General features: G+C 31.5%; 1 protein-coding gene across 2 annotated transcripts; it reads left to right on the forward strand.

The window, feature by feature from the left end:
• The first annotated feature begins 518 nt into the window (after nt 1–518).
• On the forward strand, nt 519–22,054 carry LOC108733837 (atrial natriuretic peptide receptor 1-like). Of its 2 annotated transcripts, XM_018465169.2 has the most exons (12): nt 519–916; nt 5,049–5,238; nt 7,154–7,337; nt 10,027–10,232; nt 10,308–10,422; nt 10,475–10,782; nt 10,873–11,082; nt 13,029–13,107; nt 14,676–14,811; nt 14,944–15,448; nt 15,529–15,687; nt 21,790–22,054. In XM_018465169.2, the coding sequence occupies exons 1-12, from the start codon at nt 626–628 to the stop codon at nt 22,047–22,049; spliced, it is 2,643 nt and encodes an 880-aa protein (XP_018320671.1). In that variant the 5' UTR covers nt 519–625; the 3' UTR covers nt 22,050–22,054. The 2 variants fall into 2 exon arrangements, with proteins under 2 accessions (XP_018320671.1, XP_018320672.1); XM_018465170.2 differs by lacking the exon at nt 21,790–22,054 and having other exon boundaries at nt 14,944–15,476; nt 15,529–15,652.
• The last annotated feature ends 1,475 nt before the right edge of the window (nt 22,055–23,529 follow it).

Here is a 23,529-nt window from a genome sequence, read left to right on the forward strand (position 1 = left end):
TTAATTTTAATAGAAAAAAGAAAAATAAAAGCAAATAATCGAATTAAACAACGAATTTTTTACGTTTATTGATTGATACACACTTGTCACCTACTTTGGAAGCGTTATGTTTGAATAGGACGAAATCTTGGGAGGACTTTTTATATTTTGCTTTAAAATTTAAAACAGGGTTAATAATTTCAACACTTTTTATTTGCATGATTGCCGTAACTTCAGAAAGTCACAACGCCGTTGAAGCAGTTTTCTAATGAACGAAAATGTGTGAAAGTTTAAACAATATTTTATTTTTCGTTAAATTTAATTTACGAATTGTCGTTCTACTGTTACGTTTTGGTACTTCCCCAGTTCGAGCCGGAGCAGATTTCTGTCAATGTATAATATTTTATTAATTGATGATATTCGTTTTTATTAACTGCCCTAAATAAATTAAGCGATTTCAGGTCCGTTATCATCGATAAGTGTGAAGTCTCTATCGATGATATCAGCGGGTATCAGTAACAGCACAATCGCGCAATATTTCTAGTGATGTCAACGGCGCCGTACTTATGAGAAGCCCCAAGGGCTTTTTGAGAGTCGAAAAAATTTTCCCGAAGAGAAGAGGTGCTAGTGACGGTGACAGAGGAGTATGAAAGTTCACCAGAGGCGACTGTTCGAGGAACGGTCCTCTAAGTACCCCGCTGTCATGCCGGTGACTCCAACCATCCTCCTTGCCGTTCTCCTTCTTCACCTTGCACCATACAAAACTGCTGTCCAGGCATCTGCTTGGAATGTTAGTTCGTGTTCGAGTGCTAATCAACGGTGTATCAATCGAACTTATAGAACTTGCGAAACGATGTGCGACGAAAACAAAACATGTGAAATACGTATAGGAATTCTCTTACCAACCAACACTTCTTACATTGTTAATATGGAAAAGGTACGCTCACTAAAAACATTTTATTAAAAGACAAAAAACCTATGTCAAAATTCAACTTCCTTTTTGGTCCTAATCAAAAAACAGGTCAACGCATGAAAGACATTAAATGTTTTCAATATTTTTGAATATTCACGCAATATTGCTTTCTTGTAATCAGAAAAATCCGAGTGAATGGCAGTGGTCAATTGTAGATAACGATGGACTTTTCGATAAAACATTGTTGAAATCAAAGTAAAGCCTAAGCACAATTTACACCTACATTCAAATATTAACTATAAATAACGAAGAAATGAAGTTATATCTGTTTATGTGGGTTTCAGTTTTAGACTAAAAATAGGGAAACCTGTTGAACCTTTAAACTTTATCTGCACGTATTCGTAGCGATAAACGACTTTTACTTTCATCCTAATGTTCTAATCGTAAGTGTATTAGAGTCAATTAAATTCTCGGGTCATTATCAGTATTTCAAGTGTTAGCCACGTCATAAATTTTACTACAATGGTATTACAAAAAAATAAAAAAGGCATTCTTTTGAAATATTCGTAGTACAAAGAAGCAGTTCAAATAAGCCTACAAACAACAACACTTATAATTGTATATTGTTTTAAAAGTGTAGTGTGTACATAAACATTCGTTTAATTGTTTTTTATTAAGTAGTAATTATCCTCTTTGCAATCATAAATCCACACTTAGAAACATGGATTTTATATTTCACTGACTGAAAATTATCAGCGAACCTCACGCTAGAGTTTAAATTTCGACTTACATTCTTTTATTAATAATTTTCTCACTTGCAGCAATTTTGATTTTAGTAGAACAAATAAATAAATATTGTATTTTTAGAGTAGGAGTTCCCAAATTTATTTTTGGATAAGTTCCTTTTTATTTTATACATAAACCGAGCGATATTCCGGCTTGAAACGTTTATAATGAGAAGATAAATAAAGAAGTAACTTCTAAATTTAGTGTAGTATTCAGTTTTTGACGTCTCCAAAGATTCTTTTTTGGTACAAGTACGTAAGTACAAGGATTTATAATAATAAGAAAATGGAAACCAATCTTTTTTTCTAAAGTTAAATCTAAGTAGATCTTACATACTCAAATCAAATACAAACACAACAGAAAACAAATAGTAGCCTAGTCAGTGCATACATGCTTGACACAGTTTTGCAAATATTTGCTATCTCATTAAAGTCATCATACGAAATGGAGACTAAACTTGAATTAGTTCATGATTTATTATAAGAAATTGTGATTTTGAAAATGTATGTGTTTTAAGGTGGAATTCAATTAATTCTGTTCCTTTATACTTTTTACGGTAATTAAAATCGCGTAATTTTAAGGGAAAGGGCCAGTTTTTCGGTGGTTAACTTCTTCGTTATTCAGGCTCCGTGTATGTAACAAAATTTAAGAATGAAAACGATAAACTCTCTTCAATATTTCGTAAATGAGTTTGTGTCAAAATTTTTGGGGCCTGATGTCAATTATATTTCAGAAGTTTCCAGTAGCAAATTATTGAATGGAGGGGCGGGGGGTGAAAAAAAATAATATAATTTTTACAGTATTCTTCTACCTTGTTCAACAAGTTTTGTCAAGATAATGCTATTAGTAGTTTGCTTTATTTAAACAAAGTTATTTTTTAAATTTTTCATATTTACAAAAAAAATATTTATAACCACCACATGCAATGTGCCCTCTCATTCCTAATTGCCTCAGCAAATTCAAATTTAAATACAATATTATTTTATAAACATATCCTGCAAAAAGTATTGTTTAACATGCAAAAAAATAAAATAAAATGAAATGAAATAACATTTGGAGCATTATGAGATATGAGTGTTGAGTCTATCACCATTATCCTGAGTTAAAACATGATGCTAAGGAATGATGTGAACCCAGATTTCGGCTCCAAAGCAAGTTAGAATCCAGAAAACGGTCATGAAGGTGTTAGAAACAGTTTTTTGGGATGCAAAAGAATTTTGTTTGTAGATTATCTCCTATCTAATAAACGGAAATTATTATTGTAACTTTTTGGACTAACTGGATGTAAAAATTCATAAGAAAAGACGGTAAAAGTCTAGATGACTTTTTATTTAATTTTTTTAATTATTCATTCAAGCGGGTGGAGGTGGGGGATCGAAAGAGGGTGGTCACTTGAACAGAATCCGATAACCTAACCTAACCTATTGATAAAGATATTTAAATAATGTTTTATATAACTTTCTCAATATTTTTATGTATTTTTCCATTAGTATTACCTTTGAATATTGTTTAATAATGAGTATACAAATATTTACATGCCTAGAAATGTACAAAAATTGGCATATTTATTAACTTTGAACCCCCATAACTTTTTATGGGAGTGAGACCGAACTTTTTATGGTACAGTGGTGGGGAGACTTTCTCCTTCGACTCCCCCACCCCCACCACAGAAGGCAATCATTTAGACCTTTACCGAAAACACTTGATTTATAAAAGAAAAAAATACTTTTTTATTAAGATAAGTATCCTATTTGACTTCTGACTTCAGGGTGGAATCCATGAATTATAGGAAGAATGATAAAATGCATTTCAAACTATAAAATCGTATTTTTCTTAAGGTTGTTTGGGAGGTACAATCGGAGGCAAGAGTAGTAGGTACATAAAATTAGAAATTCGAGATTAATTAGGTTTTGCAACATATCATGAAGTAAATAAATACTATCTATACTAAAAAAAGAAGTATACGGTTTGAGAGAAAATTTGGAATTTGACCAAAAACTTTGAATAGAATAAGAAATAACGAATAATATGGAAAACTTTTAACTGACTTTTGGCAGTGAATATGCCTTGATTTCAACTTCGAAACAAAAAAATATTTAGTTTCAATTTTTATTAATAATGAGCGTAAAACTTTTTAATATGTTTAAATAATAATTAAAACTGTAAAATTGCATTATTTCAGACAATTATAAATATTACCATTATATTATCAAGTAAAAACGAGATTTTCAGCTAATTTCTAATTTTTTCCTCGATAACCATTTAGTGAATTTGAATAACCTTACGCTAAAGTGATTCTCCAGAGTTCAAGTTACTTATTATAAAAGTTTGATATTTCTGGTAGCTTTTTTTCTGTTAAAAAAAATAAATTTAATCTGTTCAGTTAACGAATCTCCATAAAATGACGTGTAAGATTACAATTTTTTAAAATTTCAATAACTTTTTAACGGTTTAGTGAATCGATTTGTAATTTTTACAGGAGTTTTAGAATTGAATGAGGAACGTTCCTTCAAATTTTTACCTTCCAAACATCGTTAACGAAGGACAAAACTTCTTGAGCAACCTATTAAAAATATGTTATGCTATAAACTGTCTTCTACATTTGAATGTTAATCTGCATAATTGCCACTTTCAAAGGAGAGAATGGACAAATAATTTAGTCTCTCTTGCTTTTTATAGTAGACCTGTCTCAATTTTTTATAAATATTAGTTTAGTGGAGAAAGCTCTTTTAGCATCAGAACTTCTTAATCGCATTATTAAGTCAATAGATTTTTAGAAAGGTATACAAATTTGGTAAAAGATCTTTTACAGATTAAATTTAAATTTTGGATATTTTAAACATTCGCTTTTATTTGAATTTGTGTGGTTAATTCCATATATTTATTGAATTGGTTGCATTCATATTTTAATCTGCCTCCTACGTCAACACTGTGATGGTCTGAAATATTTCATACTTTTTTCATCCATACCTATTTGAAGTTGCCGTGTCTCCTAGATCCATTACAAATTTTAATTCTTGTCAAACAGTTCGTAAACGTTTCTTTTTTTACTTAGTTCTAATATGAAACAGTCAGTTCAATTAAAGTTTTCATATACTCCCTATCAGTCGTCAGCATCCATTTATCTGAAGAATAACTAAGAACATTGTAGTCTTGATAAAGTTCCCGATTAGAGACGAAACGTTGGTGTTATTGTAAACCTTTTAACGCTTAAGTGCCTAGATTTTTTTTACATTTCTACATGTTCTGATCAAAAAATCTAAATTTTGCTCAAAAGTTCACTTATGGAACTTATGCGATGTCATATGTTTAACTGAATTATTATACGCCAGGAAAATTTTAAAAGTAAATTATTTTTATCTTTGCGTAGGCCTTAGAAAATATGCAAGAGGCTGAAGAAGCCGCAAGAAATATGGGATTATTTCCACCTAATACAATAATAAAATATTATAAATACGACGATCAATGCAATCAGGAGTATGCGACACTAGGAGCATTATATTCCTACACTGAAGCATGCATCCATGTTATGTTTGGATTAATCTGTGACTATTGTCTAGGTAAGTCTTGAAGAAATTCATTTAAGCGTAAATGTTTTTTGGAAACATCATCGTGTAACATCTGCATATCAAGATTATGAAAGTCATGATGTGATAACAAATTTTTGTTATTTTATAATCGTGGTTGCAATTCTTTTGCAAATGGTGTAAGACAATTATCAATGCAATCATTCATTTTGTTTCTGTTGATATTTTATTATCCCTATACTACTATACATAAATATTATACTATTGACTAATTCTCCATCTCTTCTTTTTTCCTATTCATTCCACTTCTGTAGTGGACATATCCCCGGTTCCATCCTAGGTCTCTCAAAAGGGAAATCTATTTTGTATTTTATATTTGAAATAACAAATAAAAAAAAAAACATTTAGCACATCTCTACTTATATTTATTAAATTTCTTTATACTTAATAATGTTACTTCCTTAGAGTTCTTACAATTTCCATTATTACACTTCTCAAATAAAGGGACAATCATGCTTATTTCCTAGTTCTCCTAATTTCCACCCCGCATATTTGTCATCTTTGTGGAATGATTTTAGTATATTATAGAAAAGTGAGAGTGCGAGATTAGTCTGAATTCCATTTTCCTTTTGGACACGGGGAGAAACTACAATAAAAAAAATCCGAAAATCTGATAGCGTAAAATGCTGCAATCTAATAACATAAAAATGAGTAATAGGCTGTTTTTATTTACTTTAAAAATTTGAAACATAATGCTGATATAACAGCAATAATTTCTCGTACTATATTTTCAAAAAATTCCAACCGTAGAGGGGGAGTTTTAACCCTCCTAATTCTTCCCCTTGCGTGGCTACGCTACTGATTGTAAATTCACCCTCCTTTTCTTCGAAACGCTAAGTAAATATATTGCAAAGAAAGTAGAAAGTATCGGAGGTTTTTTATCAAAAATCAGGGATAACCGAGGCACAAGTAGTTTATTGATATTTCTGTATAACGAAAGATAAATACATATATATTTTGTTATCATTTTTGAACAATAGCTTCCACCTGCTGTAAACTGCGATCTACGTGTATAATAGTAAGAGCAATCACCTAGCTTTATAATTCGACAGTTCGATTACACAAAATTTTGTTATCTCATTAACTGCAGCACTATTATTAATTTACCGGTTACACTGATAATATACTAGTACTTTAGTACATACATTGATAATGTTACAAGTATCCAATTTACAATATTTCGTGATGATTTTTCATATTTTCCTAAATAGATTAGTGAACATATTTTCTTGACTGTTAATTTTTCTTGATCGATTTAGTTGTGAAGCTAAGATTTGTATTTTTTCGTATCTGAGTTGATAATTATTCTATTTATAGAACTGATAGCAGTTATCATGTCAATATTGTTTTCATTTAAATTTAAAATCGAAGGTAGTAAGTAGCTGCCTAATCGTTATCGCATCTTATTTTATACACTTTCATTATTAAAATAAATAAAATAGAAACGAAAAGTTAATTTCTGATAAGAAAAACTAACAGACTAATAGAATATTATTTCTACATCTACATGTGCGCCTTTTTAAAAACAAATAAAACCTTAACGAATGTGACTTATTGTAATAAAGGAAATGCTAATTTTGAAACGGAAAGGAGAAAGAAAATGTTGATTTTTTTTTGTTTACGTTTCATTTAATTAAATTATATGTTATTCTTTATTGTNAAAATCGAAGGTAGTAAGTAGCTGCCTAATCGTTATCGCATCTTATTTTATACACTTTCATTATTAAAATAAATAAAATAGAAACGAAAAGTTAATTTCTGATAAGAAAAACTAACAGACTAATAGAATATTATTTCTACATCTACATGTGCGCCTTTTTAAAAACAAATAAAACCGAAACGAATGTGACTTATAACAAATACTATAATGTTATTTAAAATTTTTAAGCCAGCGCAGGAAGAATTGTCAAGTTCTTAGGAAATTATGGTACACCTTTGATAACGCCAGGTGGATTTGTTTTCGATTTTACTCAGCAAAAAATATCTTGCACTGACGAGTATTACATGATCCTAAATTCCGGAATGGTAGATTACAGATCGCTTTCGGAATTCTTTTTATTTATCATGCAGAAGTAAGTGAAAAAACAATTGTTGCGACCCGCAGGCGTAGCTAGGCGTCGGGACGTTGGCATCGCCATTAAAGAAAAAGTCGTACGTCATAGGTAACGTTTATTCAGTCATCTGGCAACACTAACAGTTATGGGGTTCTCCAGCCAAAGAAGTCGTATTCAGGGCAGAAACTTATTTAAAAAAATATATGGGATTCCCAGACTCGTTTAGTTTTTCTTACATATATCAGCCGTATCGTAACGTTTTGTGGAGTTCAATTTATTAGCACTGTCGCCTACGCTCACGTTCGGTTTAGCTACGCCGTTGTTGCAATCAATTCTTTATTTAACCGTAAGCAATATATTTCCAGAGAAGTGACTTATTTGAAAAAATAATTTAAAATGCAAATACAAATTAAGAAATACCTATTTTTATCTTGTATTTAAATACATACTTTTTTGAGAAAAGCATTTTGTATTTTATCTAAAATACTTTTCCGAACGTATTTTCTATTTTTGTAAAATGCAAAATACGTTTTTGCCGTTAAAAGTTTTGCTAGTATCAACGATCAAACATTGTATAAAGCTGCTCACATTGACCATTGAAGGTATTAGAAGCTTAAAAAAGGGACAAAGAGATATTCCATAAGTGCCTTCTAATCGTATAACTGCCCAAAAAATTCTAAACTTCTTGGAAATGTTTAATCTAAAGTGTTGGACCGATATTGTTTTCCAGGTTCAATGTCATGGTACATGGAATTTTGAAGTTCCAAATTGATAAAACTACAAAATTCTGTGAATTACGACAAAATAGCCCGCAAAACAATATCGAATTGACGCCAGCTCACTAAAATTGAAAATTATAAGATATTGTGGTGTCAATAAATACCTATAATTCAAAATTCTTAGAAAACGATTCGAAAAATTTCACTTAGATATTAGATGAACCCAAAGCTAAAGAAACTATCGATTCCATTTCTTTCTCTTATTACAATATGTAATAGATAAAAAACAAAATAAGGTTGTAAATATTTTGATATAAAATGATTGATGGTGATTTTACATCAATAAAATTATTTTGGCAATAGTGTCTTTTTTCCAATTAAAACGGTTACAAAGGCAAATAAGGAAGCATATAGAAGAATTATTTGTTGCTGAACTAAAGAAACTATAACATAAAGATAGAAAAATTCTATCTCAATCACTTCAATCAGAACAATATGAATCATACTCAATCTACTAAGCTGGTGATATAGTGCAAACATCACTCACTATTAGTGCAGAAAAACTCCAATATTTAAAAAAAAAGCAAATGCCTGCAAGGTTTTCTTAAAAAATATTTTATACTTTAGTAAATGTAGAAAATTAAACCGGCATTACGAAAAACTATTTATTGGAAAAAAGTATTTTGAAAATACGTATTTTGCATTTAGCATTTAAAATACGAAAGGGAAATCTATTTTGTATTTTACATGTGAAGTAACAAATCAAAAAAGTATTTGCATTTTGTATTTAAATACTTTAAATAAACCATTTTGCACTTTTTTATTCAATTTGCGGTGTTAATTTTTGATGTTGTTCATCAAGTCATCCTACACCACAAAACCTGATGAACTTACGCTTCACTCGTTACTGTAAATTCGTTAGAAATTTTCGATCTAAATGCATTACTGATATGGTTATTGCTACCTTCAAAATTGCTTGATTTCAAACTTTAATTAGTAGATAGCCTTAAATAAAATTAATACTGATATTGACAATAAAATAGTTGTAATCAAAATAGATCGAAACACGATCAATTTAATAGTTTCTTACAGTACCTATCAGACAAAAACTGTAATTTTGACTATTTAATAAATTCTGTAATTGCGCAGTTAGAATTTTCTTGCAAACTCAATTATTTCGATAAATTATAAAAGTACACGAGTATTACCTAATCACGCAATTCGTTGAAGTGCCTGTGTCTCCAGATAAAGAATAATTACCCGTTTAATAAAAAAACGGCATATATATACTACGCAATTTATTGTAAGTAAGCTGTTGCTAATGTTTACTTTGTGTCTAAAAAATGATGAACAAGTGCTGCAATTTAGATAAAGACCACTCACGCGATGTCAATTTCATAAAGATATTAAGGTATTGAAATTATAATTGTTCGAAAAATAATTGAAATAATAATCTTTACAGGCATAGAGAGTCATAAACGATAATTAATTAAATTAACTGAGTTAAAAATTGTATCATTATGGAAAGAATGCGATTGCAGCAAGTTGTTATTCATCATCACAATTATCTACCTGAGTTTTTAAAGTTTAATCGTTAAATGCGTATTCACTTGTACAAGAGCAAATAATGAATGAAAAAACAAACAATTTACATTATTGGAAAAAGCATTTAGAATTGAAAGCCTAAATAAGCACTAACCTATTCTGAAAATCATTTTAAGAAATATTTGCATGTTTAAAAACTTACCTTTTTAATTTTTTACGATNTATGAGCTCTCAAAGCATATAAAAATTATACGGCTTAAATGTGAAGTTGGGTGCAAAAGAATACAATTAAATCCTCTGTCGGGAAGAAACGAAATGACTTTCCGAACAACCCTATATTTTGTATTTTACATTTGAAATAACAAATCAAAAAAGTATTTGCATTTTGTATTTAAATACTTTTATATAACCATTTTGCACATACATCTCTCTATATATTTCAGATATGGATGGGCAAGTATAGCACTGTTGTATTTAAAATCTAATCAAAATGAAGTAGCGGGGTCAGAAAGTTGCTATTTATTAGCTAAAAGTGTTATAAATGAACTGTCTCAGATCGAACGCTTAGCATATCTTGATGGAGATTTAGAGTTGAATTCGGTTGGGTATAAAGAATTTCTTCGAGAAAGGGTTGGCGTCAGATACGGAAGTAGGTGAAAAAAAATCTTTCAAGTCGTTTTGGAAAATAAGAATAAGCGGCAAAATTACAAACACTCTCTTGCAGTTATATCGATTTGTGGAGATTATCAGAATGTGAGAGAAATTTTGATCGCTGCAGAAGAAATTGGTATGATGGACAAAGGAGAATATATTTTCTTTTCTTTCGAGTTATACAACAAGTACGTCAGTTTTATTCGAAAATGAAAGGTAAAAACATGTAAATTTTCGTAGCGCTCCCATCCCATCTCAGCCTTGGTACGATCCAAGCGATACAAACGAGAGAAACCAAAAAGCAAAAAAGGCATACAAGTCCACCTTTATTTTAACGCCATCGATTGAGGCTAATTACGCCGAAATGAACTCGACGGTAGATGGCGACCGAGGGAAAATATTTTTAGATGGGGTTTACGACGGAATGATGCTGTATTCAAATGCTTTGAATAAATTAATAAAAACTGATGAAGACGGTTACGCGCGACCGAATCAAACCATTAAAGGTACAGATGTTGTATCGACTGCATTTGGTATGCAGTTTGAAGGTGAGATGTTTTTGGAAATGGCCAAAACAACAACGAATAAGCAATGAAACAGTTGTACAAGTTTTCCATCATTAATTTTTACTTGCCTAGGTAGACGCGAAAATATAACCATGAATTGTAATGGACTAAGAGTTGTGGAATATGCTCTGATGCAATTGAACAATTCAAATATGATACACTCTGTAGCTTATTATCAAACAAGAACTAAAACCGTTCAGTACGTTAAAAATATCACTTGGGTCGCTGGGAATGCTCCATCCGATATTCCAACATGTGGATATGACAATTCAAAATGCCCCTGTAAGTCATAATATGTACATATCAGAGTGGTCCTTACACATACATACCTACATCAATTTCAGAATTTTATGTTGGGCATCTTCCGGAAATTTTCAAGCTTCGCCCTCTCGGAATTCAGTTTGTGAGTATAAGAGTCACATTTTCTCAACTTGTGAATTAACATTAACATATACTCGCATGAAAAGCCATATCATATAACGAAATAATATACACGGTGTTTCTGAAATAAGTAGCAAACTTTGGAGGGTGGTAACCAGATGCAATAGGGAATCGCACAGTGAGTAAAATAGCGTGGTTAAGGGACAAAAAAAATCAGACGAATCCGACCCTGGGCGTGAATTGGCAACACATAGAGAAATTGCGAAATAGCTACACCGATGAAAAATGTAAACAGTGACGGTTGTGAAACTACTAATCGACAGCTTACTAGATACTACGCTACTACACATAACAATCTTAGACGCCCACTGCGATAACAATTAACAACTACTTTGTTCATAGCTGTATGGTATTTATAGTACACCTCAACATGGTATTAAGGACACAAAAGAAAGATAAAATTAACGTCATGTAAACTTTAATAGGTAAATTAATATCCTCTGGATAGGTAACGGTAATTGTATTTTTCAAAATCACCATTGTGGTGTTGCCAAGATGCGTTTCTTTTTTTTATGGGTGGTTCGCCAATAGTTCAATCCTTTCATTAGAAAGAATTAATAACAACACCAGTAAACACACACATACGTAAGTACACAAGAAAAACAATTTCTCAGTATCGCAAAAACGTCAGGCATTTGACGTACTTCATTTGCAGCGATCATACACGGTCCTATAAATCATTAGTGCTCTACACTGGCGTTCGATACACGCGCTGTTCCTTACAACACCTTACAAAGAAGTCAAACAGCGCAAAGAAAAATGTTCATCTAGAAACTCACTCATTGCATAATATTCTGCACTGAACAATGACACTAACACATTGACCTAGTTTTAGTGACTTTGATTGTGTAAATGCATTCGTAATACAAGCCTAAAACGTTAAAAGAACAAAGAATTCACTGTAAAGTTAATCATCGTCAATCACACTTAGTCTAATCTAACAAATAACAAGCAATATATGAGTACAAAATTACAGAAGAAATACAACACGGACGCTGCTAAGTGGCAGTTGATTGAATGCGCCGTTGCAATGTCGTATTTCCCTGTGTGATCGCACCAGCGCCGGACTGATCCCTGCCTTTACTTTCAGATACGTTTTTCTAGAAAACGGTGGTTTTGGTTTTATAGTGGCCTGCAATCTTCCTACATATTTTAGAAACACCCTGTATAGGTTATATCCGTCCTTAAGGTGCACTCTTAATATTGGTGAAAGAATTTTTGAAATCGAATAAGTAGTTTCATAGATTACTTCCGACATCCGAACTTATAAAATTAACATTTTTATAATATTAGCGTAGATATGATGTAGATAACAATCCTGCCAAGTTATATTACAGTAGAAATCGCGTGTGCTCGAAATTATAATCTCATCAATAAAATCCTACATTTATTTTTTAAAAGTTGTAAAACATTATTAATAAAGAACATTAAATAATGAGCTTCAAGAAAGTAGCTTTAAGCGTTGAAAAATAAAATAGTAAACTAACGAAATTATTAGCGTTGTTATTTGCTACAATGATAGAAACGTAGAAGACTCAATAGGAAAAAAAAAGAATTAGTTTATAAATACTTTAAAGCAGAAAGCTTCAATTGTGGTAAAAGTTTAAGAGTTTTTTGTTAGGTACTATTTGTGAGCTTGACAAAAATTTAAATACGTGACAACACATTTTTTCAAAGCTTTCAGGAAATGCCCAACATAAAATTCGAAAATAAGGAAGATAAGTTCTACTCTACTATATATATATATTGAGTATATAACAAAATAAATCATTTCGTTTTTCTTTTAGCCGAAGTGAATATTGTTCTAATAGTAGTTTGTGTTACATCAGGAGTAGCACTCATTATTTTATCAACTTTCCTGTACAGGTAAGAATTAATTTCCACTACCGATGGTATTTTTCCATTGCGTATGCAATTATTTCATTGTAATTTTATCATTACAAAAGTTACATATGTGTACATCAATTCATTAAATTCAATTTAATTTCGATGGATTCCGACTCTACTAATTAAAATGACACGGTTTCTTTGTTTTATAAATCCATTCACTTTTTAATAAAACAATAATGTAACTGTGCTATTTTAATGATTTTATCAATATCGTTTTTTACACTATGTTACATGCAGGCTTTTACTGATTTGGAATTAAGAACAACTCGGAGAATATATTTGGGTTGTGTATCGCTGGCCAAAGCTCGGGAAATGGGCCAGTGCCATTATGTTTTGTGTGAATCAATAAGTCAAAATTATACGCTGGCAATTTGTAGGACAATGATGAATAAATTTCCTTTGAAGGATATTAATGCTTGCTCTTCTTTTCTCTCTAAATTCTACAAAATAGAAACAAAAATATAGTATAAAATCTCTGTTATTTACCCCGTTATTACGTAAAATACCCTACAACGTAGACTTTATTTTAGCTTGAACTTGGATGCTTTACTTTATAACTCATAAACTGCTGGTTGAAAAAAAAACTTTATATACGCACATACATACGTATGTATGTGTTATTGAAAATGTATGTAACTTTATATAATTCCAGAAAAATTTATAAAATTTTAACTTGTAAAATCCTAAAAAATATTGTAAATGTTAATTTTTTTGTTTGCTACCGTTTTGCGCCTACTCAACCAATTATCATGAATTTTTTTACACACATTCCCAGTGGTAGAAAAAAGGACTTTGTGAGTATAAGAGTCACATTTTCTCAACTTGTGAATTAACATTAACATATATGGGATTCCCAGACTCGTTTAGTTTTTCTTACATATATCAGCCGTATCGTAACGTTTTGTGGAGTTCAATTTATTAGCACTGTCGCCTACGCTCACGTTCGGTTTAGCTACGCCGTTGTTGCAATCAATTCTTTATTTAACCGTAAGCAATATATNGTTTATAACCTTTAAATGGGAGTTAAATCTATAGTGGGGTTTTAGTTTTTCTTGCCTCCTTACCCTCTTTGGGCGATGCTCTTGCAAATTCACCATAATTCAAAAAATAATAAATTTTACTAAAAACCAATCACCAATTTGCTCGAACCTTTCGAATTTCGTTTTTGCCGTAAATATCCATTTAAATAAGGCAAAAAATATTTTACACGTTTCCTCAATCAGCTTGACATTTTAAAAGTCGTATAAAATTCCTAAATTACATACATTTCTAATAACATATGTACGAAAAAGTTGGTTGAGTACCAGTGATAGGAGAAATAAAGTAACATTGGGGGACGCTTTTTACTAATCATCATAATTTGGTTCAATGTTGAGCATTAAAAATTAAATACTACAATGAAATAGAGTGCCTGGTCCTGTTTCGTTATAGAGAGTTTAGACTACATTTATTGTGTAGCTTCATTTATAGTTAGTTTTCTGAATATGATTTCATGTTTTTATGAATTAAAACATTTTAATAGCAGGTTTCGTTTTCTTTTTAAGGCATTACAAGTTAGAGGCTGAAATTGCTTCAATGACATGGAAGATACACTGGGAAGATATCGTTTGGTTGCCAAATACAAGGGGGCGCGGTAGTTATCATTCGACGGAATCTTTAGCAAAAAGACTCAGCATAGGGGTACGAAACTTTTGGCTTAGGTTCGAATCAGTACTAAATAGTTCAAAACACATTTTTTATAGTAGAAATAGCATTAGGAATTACATATTTTAGAATTAGACTACATTGTAAAATTTTGGATTACGTTTTCAGACGTTCCAATCGGAAATAGAAGGGCTGAGTTTAGCTGGTGATAGACAAATTTACGTTCCAATTGCTTTTTATAAAGGGATACGAGTGGCTGTAAAAAAGTTACAAGATAATAAAATAGAACTGAATCGATCGCAGTTACTGGAATTAAAAGTGATGAAAGATTTGTCTAATGATCATTTGGTTAAGTTTTATGGTGCTTGTTTGGACAGTCCACACTGTTGCATCTTGACTGAGTATTGTCCCCGGGGAAGTCTCGAAGATATTTTAGAAAACGAAAAGGTTAAACTGGATTGGTTATTTCGCATGTCCCTTATTCAAGACATCACACGGGGTATGCACTATCTCCATTCGAGTGACATAAAATCACACGGATCTCTTAAGTCTTCAAACTGCGTTGTCGATAGCAGATTCACGTTAAAAATAACCGATTTTGGATTACACTTTCTAAGATCATACGCACACGACGATTTCACTGACGACGAAAATTCTTATTCATATTGGCAAAGTGAGTCCTCCATTGTTGTTATTTTAATGTACGTTTTTCAAAATTAATAACTCGTTTCGTATCTAACTTTTTAATTTTAGGACAGTTGTGGACGGCACCGGAGTTACTTAGAATGGATAATCCACCAAAGGAAGGAACTCAAAAGGGCGACGTCTATTCTTTTGCAATTATCGTTCACGAAATATTTACACGCCAGGGGGTCTTCTATTTAGGGGATTCAGTACACATGACACCTAAAGGTAAGCTGATACATATTCACATAAATGTTTTAAGTGTGTTTTTGACTTTGATAAGTAAGGCAAGTTTATAATATTTACGATTAATGTCGTAACGTATTAGGGGAACAAATTAATTTTAAGCAAGAAAGCCAAAAGATTAGGCAATTATTTCTTCAGTACACAGCAAAATTAAATATTTTATAACATATAGAGGCTAGGCCTTTTATAAAACTCGCATAGATGCATATGGGTCCATGTTTGCACTGTCTTACAATAACCCTTGTATGTATTAAATACAATAAAATAATAATAAAGTTTTGTTTAGAGTCTCACAAAAAAGTCAAAAAGTTAAGTTAGCAGTTTTTCAAACATTGGATTTTCAACCATTCTCCACCCCTCCCCCTGACTATAAACATTTGTTTAGTGTAGTGCAAGGCCATTCACTACCCTGTCAACTTCGGTTCCGAATATGAAGGGTAATTCCGCAATGAAAGTTTTAACCAAATAATGAAAACACAAAAATTCCAAACAGAAAATAATTTCAAAATATAATGTCAAACCTATTGGGATCCGTCAAATGGGAGGAGCCTAAAAACATGGCGCCGATTAGGGAAAATTTATCGTAGTTCCTATAGTGTACCGTGCGATTTCCAAGTTTTTAAATTACGATAAAATGATAAGTTTTGACACAATATGTGATTGGGTTGACACAAAGCCTGGGAAAGGAAATTTCGTTGAAGGTGAGCGTGTTTTTAATGCCAATCACATTATAAAATTCGGAAATAACAAATCCGGAAGTTAGCCTTCAAATTCCGTCAAGTTTACTGCCTACTTTTTACAAACTTCGGATTTAAAAAGTGATTCACGTTATATAATTGGTGAGGTAATTCTGGGTGATTTAAGCAATATCATATCAATAACTTGCACGTGCAAAGCCGATTTAAGAGAACGTTGAAAACACATTATTGCATCTTTGTTGTATTGTAGCAGGTAGGTTCTTAACCTCAAAATACTTATATCGTATCATTAGAATTGTGTTAAATCAATTACACAGAAATAAATAATTTCTCACTTTATAATTTTAGTATGATTCTAGTTTTAAATATTAAGGTTATGGCTGGTGGTAAATACTTGCTGAAATATAATCATGTGCATTAAAATGACGTGAACAAATTTTTATTCCGGAATTCACTTCTTTGATACCTACTGCTTTCATCCAAGCTTCTATTAGTTTACTTCTTTCTCTAATTTTCCGAATATATTTTTAACGGTTAGTTTTTATTGGAAAGTAGTTAATGTAGGTGAAGAGTAAAGATCTATGTATGAAGTGCTATTGCAGCTTTTCACTGAACATATTAAATACTTGCTGAAATAATATTAAGGTTATTAAAATGACGTGAACAAATTTTTATTTTGGAATTCACTTCTTTGATACCTACTGCTTTCATCCAAGCTTCTATTAGTTTACTTTTTTCTCTAATTTTCCGAATATATTTTTTACATATATAAAACGGTTAGTTTTTATTGGAAAGTAGTTAATGTAGGTGAAGAGTGAAGATCTATGTCTGAAGTGCTATTGCAGCTTTTCACTGAACATATTAACTTTTTATTTGATTTAACTTTAGAAGAAAACTTCGTCGACTCCATCATCAAAGAAATTTTTACTTTTTTAACGTGTTTTATTATTTTAATAAACAATTTTACAATTTGCTTGCACAGTTCCTATGTAAATTTTTCCCTCATTCGAGTTATAAATTTTGCCACCAGATGGTGTATGCCCATTTGACGGATCCCAATATGCTCAAGTGCTTTTAGGCGTTTAGTAAAACGCCCAAGCGTACGATAAAACGTGTGCTTATGCTATTCTTAATGTAAAATTTTGCTACTTTTCTGTACGTTTTACAATTTGCAAATTCGTTTTCTAAAAACCGCGACGTTTTATAAAACGCCTAATTTGACTATCTGCCTATGACATAAAGGTGCATATTTAATACGTATGAATTATTGATTAAAAGACATACAGGTACAAAGGGGCATTAGATGTGAGAGCAAGGGTCAGACAGGATAAGTAACATCAAAAGCGAATAAAGCCCAATTAACAATACAAAATCCTTTTTACGTTGAAAACTTGGAATACCAAAGTTAATACTACTAACTTTACAACGTGCCTGCTTATGGAATCTCGCTTTTTTCTTAACGAAAGGAAAGACGTGACTAAGCACTTATTTTAAAGGGCGATAAAAGATAAAGGGAAGAAATAGCGCACTTAAAATGTGCCAGTTACTGTTTAAGGGCGAAATCGTTAGAGAACGAAAGTACCAGTGAAAGTCCGGTTAATAATTACGCGAAACAATTAACTATTAATTACATTTAACTAGAAGTCGATAATACCGTTCGAGATTACTTAAAGATAAACCTTTTCTACTGTACTAGGAAATTTGACAAATAATCGTGAACGTTTAATTTGTAGCTTACTCGATTTTGTTTAGATATTCGAAAGCTCAACGGAATTTTGAAGACATGAAAGTGACAGTGTATAGATAATAATTACAGATTTGCAAAATGTTTTTTTAAAACTATATTTAAATACAAAATGCAAATACTTTTTTAATTTGTTATTTCAAATGTAAATTACAAAATAGATTTCCCTTTTGTATTTTAAATGCTAAATGCAAAATACGTATTTTCAAAATACTTTTTTGTAGTATACCTATTTAATTTTCTACATTTTTAAGAATATCTTGAATGCATTTGCACATTTTTTAAATATTGGTTTATTTAAGTGGTGTTCGTACTGTAACACCAGCTGCGAAGATTGAATATGATTCATATTTTTCTGTTTGGAGTGATTGAGATATAGTTTTTCTATCTTTATATTATAGTTTCTTAAGTTCAGCAACAAATAGTTCTTCTATATGCTTCTTTATTTACCTTTGTCATCCGTTTTAATTGTAAAAAAGACGCTGATGCCAAATGAATAGTTTGTTTAGCGTGAAAGGCCAGAACTAAAATAGGGTTGCAAATATTTTTATTGAAGTAAAATCAACATCAATTATTTTATATCAAAATATTTACAACGCCATTTTGTTTCTGGTCTTTTAAGAGAAAGAACTGGAATCCACAGTTTCTTTAGCTTTAGGTTCATTAATAACTGAACTTTTTTGAATCGTTTTCTAAGAATTTTGGATTATAGGTATTTATTGACACACCACAATATCTTACAGTTTTCAGTTTTACTCAGCTGGCGTATATCAATTCGATATTGTTTTGCGGGCTGTTTAGTCTTAATTCATAGAATTTCGTAGTCCGTTGTTAAAGGTGGTATAAGTGGTGATTTAGCAGGTGCTGATATCAATTCAAAATGCCATGGACCATGTTATTTAGCCTGGGAAACAATATCGATCCAATACTTTAGATTAAACATTTTCAAGGAGTTTAGATTTTTTGGGGCTCTCTTCAGTTAAAGAATTAGAAGGCATTCATGGAATGTTTCTTTGTCTTTTTTTAAGCTTCTAATACCTTCAATGGTCAATGTTAGCAGCTTTCATTCATTTGGATTTTACAAATAGAAAAGTACTTTAAATAAAATACAAAATGCTTTTCTTAGAAACGATAAAAATAGGTAATTTTTATTTTGTATTGCAAATAAATCACATCTCTGATAATAAAGGTCACCATTTTAAATTTAACCGTGTTATTTTTAAGTCATAAAGTAAACCCTTCGGCCTGTTACTCTATTGCAAAGCACTTTGTAATTAATTAAGCACTTTTCGTTTAATTGAAATTGTTTGGACATAATTTTGTTGAGGATTTTCTCTGAGGCGTGAAAATTTCAGAATCAATTGTGTTTTTTTTTTTTCGTAATTTCATGCGACATGCAGCTGGTTTAATAATTCACTTTGGACTTGTCAGGCAAGTGTATTGGAAGATCGCATGCAGCGGCGATTATTTTTTGATATCGAGCACTGGCTGAGCTTTGAAATTTGAGCTAATCAATGCCTCTGTTTTATTCATTCAACCGAGAAATCATTACCCCAGCTAATCTAGAAACCGACATATGTACGTATGTAGCAGTTCACTTACGATTAGTACCAGTAACAGTTAGTTAAGTTCAACTCACAATCAGTTTATTCCTGGATTGCCTCTAATTGCTATCACTTATCAAAGTGCAAAACTCTGTTGAATTAAAGCGAAAACACAATGAACTTCAACTTACATTTTCTTGCTTAATGGAGTAATATAATAATTGTATAGGTAATATCGTTCTTTGAGATTGTTAATTGTTATCAAATCTTTGATTTTTTGCAAAATTAGTCCTTTATTTAGCAAATGTTTGTTTGGTTATGTATTTTGTCACGAAAACTGCTCGTTCTTCAGAAAATTTTCTCAAGTAGGTAAAGTTCGTTAATTTTTTATTTGCATTTCTGAAGTGATTCAAAAAGAATCTGTGTGACAGTACAAAAATGTGTAGGCATGGTAAATATGAATACCTCATTTGCTGAAATATTTACGACGAAATTCCCGATTGTCACATTTATAATAGAAGCCGTTAGCACTTTCTGATTTGAATAAATCCTTCAAAAACGATCACCAAAATTTATAATAATGTGGTTTATTTTTAGAAATAGAAAGCTTTTCGTTTTAGAACGTGGACAAGTAAAAGAAGAACAACAAATAATTAGCATGACTTTTTCAAAAACAACACAATAATTCTACTAAAGGTTTAAGTCTACTTGGAACTCGCTGTTGAGATTTCGTTATTTTTCCAATTAAAAAGTAAACAACTTTCATTCGCTGTAAAACAAAACTAAGGCCGCTTTTCAAAATACAATACTTTAGGGCCGAGGTAAGCTTTGTTAGCATCGATCTGACAATCTATTTGAAGAAAATTAATAACAACCCCTTCAGAAGTAGTAGGAAGAATTTCAAAAGGCAGGTAGAAAAAGCCAGGTCTTGAAAAGCTGCGAAATATCAAAAGTTTTCAAAAAAAGTATATAATTTTTATCGTGAATGAGCCAGTTGAAAAGTTTCCATTGTTTAACCAACGTCAGGGCGACGATGCGATATATACATAAACTTTCTGACAACAGAAACTGCTAGCGAATTTCACTTTATGATACAATAGGTAAAAACTGACTAGTAAATAAAATTTGTCACGTAAGTTTGAATGGGGTTGTTAGAGATAATAGACTGGGTATGTGTATAGTTTGACGCATAAATCGTATACGTACATATATCTTCACTCATCGCGAGTGAAAATCGAGCAGATACCAAAAGTGATCTAATGTTACCTCGTTCAGGAAAATCCCGATAGTGTCCGGTCGTAATTATAATTTAATTTTAAAAATGACATGAAATTTGGCACTTGGCAATGCCTTTAGAATCAAACTGGATTCCAAGTGTAAAGAAATTAACAGAAACATTTTTAAAAAAGAAAAACGTTTTGTTTTGAAAAGTCAATTTTATTAACAAACAACGTAATCTTGCTGGAAAATTTGAAGTAATGTTCGAACAGTTTGGTAATTGGTAAATTGGGAAGGTGTCGATAGTAATTTAGAAGATATTAAATCGGATCGAAATCGTTTCGACCACAGGAGATAATCCAGTTTCATCTCAGGATTATAACTATAATATTTTTCGTGGAGTAGTGAAGGTACAGGCGCAAAAGCGTAAAGCCATCGATTTCTCCTTTACCGCTGAACTTTCAGTCAGTTCAAAGATTGTAGGCAAGGGAGATGGTCAACATCTAACATAGTCGGTTTCGGCGCTTTACATTACGATATTTACTGAAAACAATGGCAAGTTCAAGTGCCATCAGTTTAGCACTTCCGGGCGATAAGGCTGGGGAACGTGATGTGGGTACATCAACATCTCCCAGAAGAGCCGTTAGCCCTCTTCTTGAAGTTAGAAGACCGCATTGCACCCTCAATTGTGATTTCTGCAATGCTATTCTCGAAGATCGCTTCAAACACTTAAGTAAATGTTTCTTCTTTCACTTTTACTAAAATTTGGACGCTTTTTTGACAATGCATAGTAAAACTTTTCCATGATTAATAATTAGTACACAGTTTGAAATGTTTTGGGCGCGCGGATCTATCTCATAAAGTTTAATTTTCTTTTCAGAGATTGTGGATGCTGTTAAAAACAAACCGGAAGGGCTTCTATCGCAGCCGTTACGACCGTTGATTGTTTCGGAAACTTGTGAGGAAGACGTTGAAAATATTATGAAGCGGTGCTGGGCAGAGGATCCAGCAGATCGACCGGATTTCTCCGTTCTGAAGAACACCATTCGCAAACTGAACAAGTATGAGCTCTCGTTTTTTTTCTTTTCTAATAAATCTACTTACTTCTTTTCACATATCGGAACAAATTCGAAACCGTAACACGTCCTTTTACAGTCTGAGCCGTTTCCTTAGGAGACATGTATGAGTTTCCAACAGAAAGAGAAATAGAAATTGTCATTTCTTTTATTCATAAATATCCTAAAAAAAATTCGAGGCGGCTGTTTTTTTCTTTTCTAAAGAAAAAACAATAAGCGAGAAAGTATTTTATTTAAAAAAGTTTTGGTAAATGTTTTGCTTATTAAAAACTTCGGGATACTTTTAATTAATTTCTGACCGGTTAATTTAAGCGTGTAATTTTACATCGAAAGTTTTAAGTGTATTTCTGTGTTTCTGACTGTTAATCGTAATTGTTAAAGGGACGCACGTTATTCGGTGAAAGATGTAGAAAATAAGGGATCTGGGAAAAGGGAAAATAGCAGTTCAAGGCACCCAAAAATTTGTTTCTTCATGAGCAGGTTTATTTTTGCGTCAAGAAACGATTTGTCTGGCGTTTATTACGATAGAGTTCTTTCCTACCGTTTGTTACATTAGATCCCCTTAAAGTAGTTTTTAGTACGAAATAATCAGAGTATGTATTTCATTTTCCTTTTTAACTTTTCTTCGGGGAATTGCCTTTTAGTTTTTTTTACAGCTTCACCGACTTTCTCCCAATTTCAATAATTGGCGTAATAATGTATATATTTATAAATAAGCGAATTCCTCAAATAGTCCGTAGTTATTCTACAGAAACCTCTTAAATGCAACCATTTATACTCGAGTTTAAGAAAATTCATGTTAAGGAAAATTTGCGTCAATCTTTTTCATTTTTGTTTCGAAGACCTTATTTCTACATTACGTTGTTAAGACCAAGATGCCAGACAATGTAAGTACTTTATTCGTGTTGTCTTTTCCTACCCTAACATCATGATCCTAACCTAACTATTTGTTTTGTTGTTTCTCATAACTTAATACTGAAGGCCTAAGCCAAAATTTAAAAATTTATTGTAAAAATAGTTCCGCTTAAAAACTCGATTCATAAAGGATTTATAGTAACAAAAAAATATTACTAGAAAATATTTTGAGTTGTAGTTACTGAAGTTCGACTGTAATATCCACGTGGAAAGCTACATAGATAAATTACATCTTTCAAAAACTGAAATTTTCATTTTCCACTTGATTGATATTACTTTTAAATGCGCTAATTGATGAATGATAACAGATAATAGTACTTTCGAACCTCGCATTGCCTGGTTTTACATTACTTGGCTTTCAACCACTTACCCCAAAAACACTGCCCATGATGAAACACCAAGACCAACACGATAATAATCCTGAAACAAAAAATAATAATTAAAAAATGTAAATATAATATGTCACCATCTGTAGATGTTTGCTGCTAAATTGCAGTTAGCATAAGAAGGTCCTCACAAACTAGATCTACCAAAATCCAATTAATTAAAATTATTCCAGTCGATGTAAGAGTTTAATTGGTTATTATACCGTTGCGGTAGGAATTATGGTGGCGCTTGAAACTATAAAG

The sequence above is a fragment of the Agrilus planipennis genome, unplaced genomic scaffold, assembly GCF_000699045.2.
Source record: "Agrilus planipennis isolate EAB-ADULT unplaced genomic scaffold, Apla_2.0 scaffold11, whole genome shotgun sequence".
NCBI lineage: Eukaryota > Metazoa > Arthropoda > Insecta > Coleoptera > Buprestidae > Agrilus > Agrilus planipennis.